General features: G+C 32.2%; 1 protein-coding gene across 4 annotated transcripts; it reads right to left on the reverse strand.

Moving 5' to 3' along the window:
* Positions 1 to 654: 654 nt before the first annotated feature.
* LOC132703714 (inhibitor of Bruton tyrosine kinase) lies at positions 655 to 10,508 on the reverse strand. 4 transcript variants are annotated; one of them, XM_060673154.1, is made up of 9 exons: positions 9,561 to 10,508; positions 8,054 to 8,226; positions 7,853 to 8,003; positions 7,584 to 7,803; positions 5,744 to 6,185; positions 4,067 to 4,714; positions 2,071 to 2,917; positions 961 to 1,109; positions 655 to 908 (listed from the first exon to the last, which is right to left on the reverse strand). In XM_060673154.1, the coding sequence occupies exons 1-9, from the start codon at positions 10,159 to 10,161 to the stop codon at positions 777 to 779; spliced, it is 3,363 nt and encodes a 1,120-aa protein (XP_060529137.1). In that variant the 5' UTR covers positions 10,162 to 10,508; the 3' UTR covers positions 655 to 776. The 4 variants fall into 4 exon arrangements, with proteins under 4 accessions (XP_060529137.1, XP_060529130.1, XP_060529154.1 ...); XM_060673147.1 differs by having other exon boundaries at positions 2,050 to 2,917; positions 9,561 to 10,506; XM_060673171.1 differs by lacking the exon at positions 4,067 to 4,714 and having other exon boundaries at positions 2,050 to 2,917; positions 9,561 to 10,506.
* Positions 10,509 to 10,814: the final 306 nt, after the last annotated feature.

Genomic DNA, 10,814 nt, shown 5'->3' on the forward strand with positions numbered 1-10,814 from the left:
TTCTATAAATATTTTGATGTGGTATAGACAGATTTGTTTTTTCTCAAGATATAAGGTCTACAAAATTATTATAGTAAAAATAATTTTAATGATACCATTAAATACGTAAGAATACATCTTAATTATTTAAAAAGATTATAAATCTTCAATTTTAAACACGAAACAATGGGAAATAATCTACTGTTTTCTCAAGGTGCTTAGAAAATTTTTGTTTAAGCTAAAATTTTTCGATATTTTTCCAATTATTTACCTATAGATTCAGGTACTGCTACACCACTGGCAAAACTCAACTCAATCTCTTTAAAAGGATGATCCTCGTTAAACCAAAAATTAACTTAAGATTCAGTTTTTAGACGTGAATCAATATAATAATAGTTTTCCCTAACAAAAACTAACAAAAATGTGTCCAGAGCTAGATTCCAATTTGGTCCGTGGATATATTAGAATGGAGAAGAAAGTTGATAAAGTTGAATCCCCTAATTAGTTGTAGTTCAAAGTTCTAAATCCACTGGCGAAGGTGAATTGGTCATTGGTCATTAGCTGATTAAAATTCTGTATTCTGTGTACTCTAAAACTGACTTTAGCCGTATTTAGTAAATGAAACACCTACTATATAATTTTAATATTTATTAAAATCAACAACATAAACTCAAACAAAAAAAAAAGTAAAAAGGTAAAATTAAAGACATGTATGTAACTTTAGAAGTCGAGATAGATAACACATTGAAAATTCAAGGTGCCGATGTTGCCCACCAAAGTATTGTCTTAAATGGAAACTATTTAATTTTTGGAACCCACACGGGTGACGCTATAACCCCAATCGAGACGCGTTCAATGGTGATTACTTCATCGACAGTATTTTCAATGTTGTAAAAACTTCTAAGCTCTTCTATAGCTTTATCTTCCAACTAAAATATAAAATTTTCTATTAAGGAAACGATTTTATTAAGAAATAAATACTTGTGTAAGTGCCAGCGATTTACTCTTGATTTTAATCAAGTTTTCTTTTTGGCGCTTCTCGCTCTCCATGATGTTTTCCATATTATCCTCCAATGTTGAGTTATTGGGACTGCCTATTGTTAAATCCATTTTCCACGGATTCTTCTTCTCTATAATTTAATTTGTTCACATTTAGTTTACATCAGATCCAAGCGGTTTTTCAAAGTGCCCTTCTTAGATTCAAGGTGGCACAAAAGTGGGACAAAGTACTCCCTTGTTGTTTAAAAGAGTATTGCACAAATGACATGCATTTAAAAATATTTTCGATTATACGGGGTGTTACGTAAAGCCGTGGCAATTTCAAAAAACATGCTTTCCTATTATCTTCTATGTCCGTTCAATCGCCCCTTGGCAATATTAAAAAGGCCCTTAAGTTATTTAATTCCATTACTATGAGTTCCATAAAGCGCCTAAGTAATTATTTCATAAATGGAGTTTTTCAAATTCTTGCCAACTTAACGAATATAACGAAAGCCCTGTATTAAACTACTTTATTGCATTTTTACAATTTTTCGGTAATATTCGTTTTTAATAATCTTTTACGTTAATTTATCGCTATATATTATATTATAGTGGTACACTTACGTTTTAAATTTAAATAATCGATTTAATACCATAAAAATATATGAAAATATAAAATATTATTTGGTAAATCAAAATAAACCTTTAAATAATTATATCTGTTAATTACTCGAAATCAAGAAAAGATACACATTTAAATAGTAACTTAAAAAATACGCCGAATAAATTGTTCTCAGGAGGATATTGTACTCTAGTTAACTTAATCTACGCGCTATTCTTAACAAATATATTCAAATGAACCGTCACTCCATCTAACATGAATATAAAAATTGATTATCACTTTATAAAATTCCAAATATCAAGGAAATGTATAGAAAACAAAAAAAAATGTAATAACAGTAAGTAATTAGTTGATTAAATAATGACAGTATAATGATAAAATGTTAATTAAAATTAAAGAAATATAGAAATTACTTTATATTTTTCAATAATTAGGTATTTATTTTAGATTTTGGTAATAGAATTTACCTATTGTTTCTAGGGATTCACCTTTCTCCGACTCGTTATTCTGTGAAGAAAGCCTCTTCCTTTGCTTTTGTGAAACCTTATTCATCCTGTGCTTTTCATTTTTGTGTTGCTTATTGCCATACCAAACTGAAGTTAAAGGCGAATTCAGTTCAAGCAGTGGAAATTCATTGTCATCAGTAAAAGAAGAACTTAAATTAATTTCATCAGTCTTCTTGGACAAAACAGTGAACTTATCTTCAAATTCTCCTTTGTCGAGGTTCAAACTTCCTACACCAATCCCGCTTCTGTTCAAAACATGAGCTTTAGGTTTTGTCAAGGAAGTTTCAGAAACACTGACTTTATGAGACCTTATTCTTTTTCTCGAGTTGGATTTTGATTTCATTTTGACGCTCTCTTCATCCAAATCTATCGGAAACCTAACGCTTACCATAACGACCTCTTCATCTGATACTGCGGTCGAATATGGTGTAATAACTCTACACCAAAGCTGCGGATTATTTTCGTAATAGGCCTGAGACAATTGCTGAAGCAGTTCCTGTTCCAATTCGTCCAAAAGTCTCAACTCCAAGAACGGAGCGATGTTGGAAACAATAAAATTCATGCAGCAATATTTGAGCTTTTGTGCATTATAAGCGTTCGCCAGTCTTAGTAATTGTATTGCGTTTTTTAAACTCAACAAGTTGCTCAAAAGAAATTCGCACTCTTCTTTCAGTCTGACGACGAAAAACTGATCGGCCATAATGAGAATTTTAAATAGTTGATCAATGTCGCGGTTTTCTAACGCCGAAAGGGAATCCGTGTAAAGAAATTCCAAAAGCGCTAAAACTGCGCTCGCCGAAAAAGGAAAGCTTACTTTGCCACTGTTTTCCTACAAAAAGATCAAGTATTTAGTTGTGACATTTTGTATAGAGCGAAAAATGTCGCATTATTTTCGTAAATGTATGTGCAAACAATTTTACATGTATATTCATATAAAATAAAATTTTAACTACTTGCGTTTTTGATGTTTTAACGTCATATTATTCGATACGGATGACCAAAAGTTTAAAATAATATGTTATATATTAAGACATTTTAGAATAGGACATATTTTTATATATAATACCCTATGAAGAAAAGGTTATAATTTTATATTTAACATTTAAAAAAGGGTTGACTTTTTATAAGGTTGCCTTTTTTATTAAAATTAACAATTAAATTTAATATTAATTGCCCAAGAACATCAGGCGAAACTTGGCTGAAAAACAACAGAGCACTACAGAAATTGCACTTAATATTTACTGTCGTTTGAGATTTTCTTAGAAATAAAACAAATTTTATGAAAAAACATATCCAAATAGGCGAAAACTGACAACAGTGTTAAACGAATAATAGAAAATTTAAAAATAACACAGATAATAAAAATTAACAAGAGACGTGACATACAATTGTCAGAAACTGATTTCCAAACTCACAGGATGACAAAACAGTGACGTTTCTGTGGTGTTCGACTGTTATTTTTCGTCGTCATCATCATAGTAAACCAATAGCAAAGCATAAAAGTCGAATATGATTTTTACAAGGGAAAAACGCTTAATTGATAATATTTCAAAATCTACAACTTTTTCAAATATGTAATCTTATACAAAGGCTCCAAGGAATTGAAAAAATACCTAAATCTACATGGTGTTCTATTTTTAATAAGAAAGTTATTATTTGTATGGTATAATATTTTAAAAGTGTAAGTGAACAAGAAAAACTTTTGTGTTTAATTGCCAAAAATAGTCCGTCGCCGCAGTAGAGTAGTTTGAAATAAAAGAAAAAAAATTTATTCTTGCCTCCACTTTGTGGTTAACATTTTTTATTAAATTTTTAATAGGTTCTGAGATTCGATGTCATCCCATAATAAACAGACCATCCAATACTTTGTTGCTGTGTTTTTTTTATCCATATACTGTATCAACATTATTAGTGTTTGAGAAAATATTTTTGGCATTTTCTTACACTGACACTAGCAGTAAGTCAAATATCTCCTTACCCCACTCCATCGGCTTGAAAACATATTACTAAAATAATCGAGCCTGGCAGCCAAAACGCACTTATGAGCCTCAATTACACCACCATCCTTACAAACAATGTTTACATCATAATAATCTGGGTATAGTAACCTATTGAATTTTAAAGGCGCCACCCTAAAAGCATTATCAACTTTCATCTTAATTACTCCATGTTGAAAATCCAAATTGCTTAATATCTTTTGCAACTCTACAACTTCAAATCTCTTAGCCATTTCATGAAGCATTCGTACAGGATTCATTTTTTCAACTTTACCGGCAGGCTTTGGCACGTTCTCATACAAATTTCTCAATCTAAGGTTTTTCAGCTCACCAGGAACTATAAGATCACAGCGTTTGGTGTAAATAAATAACAGAAGTTGCTGGAAAATATCGGGATGGTAACCTTCCAGAACAATAGGTTTCTGGTCATAGGTGGAGGAGCATTTGGCCAAATACGCGCTTGCCGAAGACAAAATATATCGATGAACGTAAAATCTAGAACGATCAATCTGGAACACTACATCATGTATGTTGTCTGATGGATTAGCTAATTCCATTAACAACAGGAAGTCTTTCGAAATCTCTGAATCCGCTATATCAGGAAATTCATACATTTTGTAAGGATGGGCCTGAAAAGAATTATTTCAATCAACGACATTATAAAATAAAAATACTTGCAATTTAATGTCTTGGAAAAAAAGTCTAATTAAAATAATGAACACCTTTTAAATCAGCACGTTACTAGGGAAAATTGTTCTGTTTTTTTTGTTTTATTTGTGAAAAATTAGCCACTAAAAAAGGTTATTTGTTAATTACTCGAACTCAAGTAATCTCAGAAAACTAAATAAACTGAAAATGTTTACTTATGTTTAGTATGCGTGGAATAATTGGAGAATTAAATACTCTATTTTTCATATCATTACTATTTGTCTTAAGTGTCGATCCATTGCCACAGTCAGAACAAAATATAAGGGGCATTTTTTTTTTTATAGCTAAGCTTTTATGAAACACCATGTATAATTGTATACATTTTGATATTACGCAACATTTACGCAAATAAGGAAGAGTGGCCACTTTTGCAATTTAAAAATGCTCTGAAGCTACCGGAATTAAATTATTAGAGGTGGCCTAACAAATACTTTGACCCAATACTAAGACCCAAATTCTTGGGCATACTCTTTTCCAAGTTTACAAACATCACAGTTATACAAAAGTTGTAAGGTTCATAATGAGATGCTTCGGAATTCATGCGTTTTGTCTACAAGGTGTCCCAATTTTAAACTAGTACTCCCAACATTGAAATTTTTAATAATCGAGCCTATAATTATAGATTATTTAAGCTAAATTTATTCCATTTACCCAAACAATCACTGAACAAGTAGTCACCATGTATAGAATTTAAATTAGAAAAAAATAGATACCTAACATAATTTCTTAAGTCATCAAGTATGTTTTAAAACTGAACTCCGTTAAAATAATCAAGTATAATTTACCTAGAAAATGTGAAAAAAGGTTGCCTTTGAGTGCCTAATGATTCTTTGTTTTCGCGGATTTAGCTTCGTTACAATTCACAGAAATAAAAAGTGTATATATAGAAAAAAGAACGGCCGCGGAAGTCGCATTCACAACAAATAAAAAATCAATGTCCGGCTCGTTACCTGAATAATACAATAATTTTCTCCTTTCAAATCGCTTTGCACATTTAAGGCTCGATGAATCCTTGGCAATTTCTGTAGCTTAACAAAAATGCACTGATCTTTTTCCAAAAACTTATGGAACTCACTCTTGGCTGATGAACTGTCTTCCTCAGAAGTAGGCTTTTTCTTTCTCGCTTTAAAAGCTCCTCTGAAACCCTCCCCATTGTTTGTAATGAACAGAACTTCATTAAGATTGAGGATAAATTGCTTTAAAACAAGTGCTCTGTTCACAGAAAATACACATCGAAGCAGTGTCTGGTCAGACTCCTGCCAGATTAGCAAGTTTCCAGCATTTGTGAGCGCTGCAACTTTTAGTCCCCTGTTTTCTTTGGATGATAGTGTTGAATCTAGAGTACAGTTTAATTTACCGCCAACCGAGCTGATTTGAACCAAATTTAACTGCCTAGAATGATTTTTTTTTCATTAGAGTGCTTCACCAAAAAAGTTCCTGATGTACGGTGTGTCCCAATATAGTGCGCACAACAACACAACATTTTTTAGAAAACCTTGCAATTAATATATTTTTTGTAAAATGGAAAATATTTAAAAAAGTATTAAGTTTAGTCATAGTATAATGTTCTTAGCTTCACTTTCTTACATACTTATGGGACACCCTGTACACTTTGCAAAATCATTTTAATTTTTGACAGTGACAATCTTGTGTATATAGAATACCAACGAATAATTTTACAGTGTCATTAATGTTAAAAAAATCTAAATTCTTATGTTACATATGGTTGCGGTAATAATGATATCCTGCAAAAGAGAGTTATTTTCTTGGGCAAGTAAAGCATGCAATAACGAAAAGTGTTAATTTCATTTTATTTTAAGGAAATAAACGCGTATATTTGTGCTGCTTCATTATGAATAAGGTTTTTACATAAGAGATATTTAATAAATGAATTACTGTTTAATTTTCAATAAAAAGAGGAGCATCATATTTAATAGCATAGTATTATTTGTTTATTTTATTTATGATTACATAATTTATCAGAAAAATAACATTAATTCCATTAATGTTTTTCTCAAAAACATTATGCTCTCTCTCAAGAAAGTTATCGTTATTAAACTATAAAACTTAGTCTTAACCTGCCTTATAGCCCCATATACGTGCAAGCAAGTGTTAAAACTTGCCTGTACAGGTCGAGGACGCGCGTAAGTGCGAATGTGTATGGGTCAAAACTACTCAAAGCGCGTTCAGTTCCAAGCGCGGCTCGAAGCGAATCAGATTGTGTCCGATTTTTAGAGCAAGTGCGAAGACCAACTTCATTTTTGGCACAGCAGCAGGCTCCACCAACTGGTGAACCTCCAGGTTTACCTGAATAGTGTGTGACCGCAATTCGTTTCGCACTTGCTCACGGACTTACCTGGACACACTTGCGCACGGACTGGCCTGCATGTGTATAGCCCCCATTAGTCTTTAAAATTAGAATTATATTTCATTTCAGCAAACTGGTCTTTCTATTGCACGCAAATTAGTGTGACCTTATTTAGAAACGACTCGAAGTGGATAGATCTTAAAAACTAAAATATGGATAACTATCATTGCAATTTATCTGAATTTTACGATATAATCCTTCAGTTGTCCACCCTGTTTAAAGTGTTTAAAGATCCCTGTCAGTGTCAATTTACATTTTATTACTCTCTTATTATTTTGCGGTTGATGGTTAAAACTGATAGTCGTGAAGGTGTAAAAAGATCATTAGAGGTACACTCATAAATATTATTGAGGACTCCATTTTGAGAGGTCTTTATTAGTATCCATCATATTGAATAAAAAAAAGTAAATCTTCACACGTACCTGGATGCAATTTTTTTACACTGATATTCGTGCAACGCATACAAATCGCCTTTTTTGGTATAAACAATGGTAGCTCCATTGCTACAACAAACAAGTTTCAAAGAAATTTCATTGTAATTAAAAACTTTGACTAATTTTGGAGTAAAAATGAATTTATCATCGTTTTTGTTATTCAATTGATGACCAAGCTGTCCACCATTTAAACCCCACGTATACAGGCCTAAAAATTGAACATGATCACGGAAATCGCTGAATAAATAATGTTAAACCTTTTGGTCCCCATGCAAGAGAATGATAATAGCCAACATCAACACCTTTTAGATGAATCGGCAAGCTTTTCAATTGTTTCGGCACTAACAGTTGGTCAGGCGGAGGGGAGATGCCCAGCACATAATGCTTATTTGAGCCGCAAGCATAGATCTGAAATTGTTCCACTTAATCGCTCATTGCAAATGGTACTAACTTTATACATTGCCGTCTATAGTTAAAAATAAACTATGATCGCGAGAAATACTAGCTTGTACACAAACAAAATCACTTTGAGATTTGTCAGGAAAGTTAATCCGTTTGGGGGTTACTTCTGTATGCTGTATACCTAAACCAAGACGACCTCCTTGACCATGACCACAGGAATAACATTTACCTGGAAATAAAAATTATGTACAGGATCGCCAACTAAGCGAGTTGAGTGGCTGTATCTAAGAAACCGTTGCTTTCGGAAAACATTTTCTCTATTAAATCTGGCAAATAAAAATAACTGTAAATGATACTTCACTTCGTAATTATGGCCATTAGACATCATAGAAGGAATTATACATAGAAAAATGGGATGCTGGATATTCTGCTCCCAAAAAGTTATAAAACAAATTATATTTTCATTTTAAAGGGGTGTTTTTTTATTGATTCATTTCATACTCTGTATCCAACCATTAAAACTGTCGCAAGGTGCAGCAAAATTAGGAGCCACGTCAAGACTTGTGATATGTCAATAATGTTTCATTGGTTTAAATTCTACAGCTTTCAGTTAAAAAGTTAAAGTGAAAAATATTCTTTTTTATCAAAAATCTGCAACTAAACAAAATTAATATAGTCTCATAAGTTTTTATTTTAGTGCAGAAGAGGTGTCAAGCGATTGGACGAAAAATATGCTAGGCTTTTAGTTTCAAAAAGTAATGTGTCTCTGTCTGAGCCCTTTTTTGTAGTCTGCGCCACTCATTTTTAAAATTTGAAATTGAACAATACAAGACAAATTATGGTTTGTACCTTAAAACTTTGACTCGCTTCATAACCCATGTCAATGTAATTGCTGATTGATCAAAACAGTATTTTATAGTTTCAAAGGGGCACAGAATTAAAGGTAAAATGTTTTCATCTTGTCTTGTTTCCTTGCTTTTCCTAAAAGTGTGTTGCTTTGTCAGAAAGTAGGTTACCTATTAAGAAATAGACAAAGTGAACAAAACTGGAGAATTTATGTCCAATGCTTTTGAGATTTTTCTTTCAAAACATGTTTAATTAAGAATATACAAGAATAATTTTTGTGCATAATTTTTACTAGAATTTAGAGAACAAAACTGGAGAAATTATGTCCAATACTTTTGAGATTTTTCTTTCAAAACATGTTTAATTAAGAATATACAAGAATAATTTTTGTGCACAATTTTTACTAGAATTTAGTGACAATTCATAGAAATTACTTGATTTGATAAAACCAGGAAAATTATTTCTTGGTAACTAACCAACCATAAAAGGAATGTTTTTATGCAATCATTTTCAATATATCTAACTTTACTAAATTTGGAGTTGTCTCTCTAGCGACTATATTAGGAACTTAAATAGAATTTCCATTGTTTCCCTTGGCCAGTTTACTAAAGTTTTTTAGAAGCAGCAGGTACAGTCAACAGTTTGCAAAATACACTTAGCTCAATTAATTGGTGACACTTCTTTTAGAGAATTTTAATGTAATCTTAATATCCTAACCTGAAACTGTCACAATTACACTATGAAACTGACTTAAACAAATCTGTTTAACAAATTCATTGGGATACTTCTTGTGAAAAACATCCAGAATATCAGGTACATTCCTAGATTGCTGGGGACCTAATGCATTGTTACAGTTGGTGCCCCAAGTATATACTTCACCAGAATCGCTTTTATCTGGGCTGGGTCCATCTAACATAGCATGTTCAATAAATGTTAAACCATCAGCATCTTGAATTGTAGCATTTGCGCCCATTTTTAAAAGCTGAACTGCAGTCTCAAGCTTGCCATAAAAAATGCTTCTATGTAATGGGGTGTATCCTGACTCAACATCCCTGGTATTTACGTTTGCCAGGCGTTTCTGCACTAACCATTGGAGAAGGTTCACTCTACCACAAGAGGCTGCTACATGTAACGCAGTGCGTCCTTGTGTATCTCTAACAGATTCGCAACAACAACATACATAATTGAGATATACACATAAATCCTGGTCGCGAACCGCTTTCTTAGTTACCGCTGATGTTATAATATCCCCATGAATAGTGGAATGGCATTTGTTTGTGCAATCTGGTATGTGTGAAGTTTTGGATATCTGTGCCATAGAAAAACACTTTAAAATAAAGTTAAATCGACAAATTTATAAAATACGTTTAGAAAAAGCCGATTGGCAATAATATATCAATCTTCAGCTTAGGTTATGAAGTATGAAAATATTTTGACAAGTCAAGGACACGTCAGATTACGTTCTGTGCTCAGCATGCGTAAAAATGTTTGATAGCACTCCGATGTTGCCGGCTCTATTTGGTGGCAAGTATGTTATTTTTGCTTAGTTTCTGTTATATTCATACTATAAATGCTCTTTCTTCTCAACTCAGATTAACAAAATCTTACCAAACACCTGAAGACAAATAGACTAAATAGAGCTGGCAATTTTGGATGGCAGTCAAATATTTAACGCCTTCTGAAAGCTTGTGACCATAGATGTATGCATGTATAACTAAAAGAAAGTGGAGAGAATATATTTTTGTATCCCCACTGCTGCAGGGCAGCACTGATAGGATCATGTGCCTATATCAGAAAAGACGGAATTGAGCTGTTCTATTTTAAATGTATTAGAGTTCTATAAGTATCACTTTATTTTGTGGGTTAAAAACTAACAAAACATAACATAACATAACATCAAATTCATTTCCAGATATCAAAGCATGCAAAGAAAAGTTAAAATTAAAGTTTATTTGTTAATATTTTACCTCT

This window comes from Cylas formicarius, unplaced genomic scaffold, assembly GCF_029955315.1.
Source record: "Cylas formicarius isolate icCylForm1 unplaced genomic scaffold, icCylForm1.1 PGA_scaffold_10__41_contigs__length_53128322, whole genome shotgun sequence".
In the NCBI taxonomy this organism is placed as follows: Eukaryota; Metazoa; Arthropoda; class Insecta; order Coleoptera; family Brentidae; genus Cylas; species Cylas formicarius.

What these genes read in the sequence shown, in the direction of transcription:
- LOC132703714 (XM_060673147.1), bottom strand. Translation starts at nt 10,161, where the DNA reads ATGGCACAGATATCCAAAACTTCACACATACCAGATTGCACAAACAAA. An exon ending in TTTTAACTATAGACGGCAAT is followed by an intron (nt 8,004 to 8,053) that starts GTATAAAGTTAG and finishes GAACAATTTCAG; the next exon opens with ATCTATGCTTGCGGCTCAAA. An exon ending in TTTCAAGCCGATGGAGTGGG is followed by an intron (nt 2,918 to 4,066) that starts GTAAGGAGATAT and finishes ATCTTTTTGTAG; the next exon opens with GAAAACAGTGGCAAAGTAAG.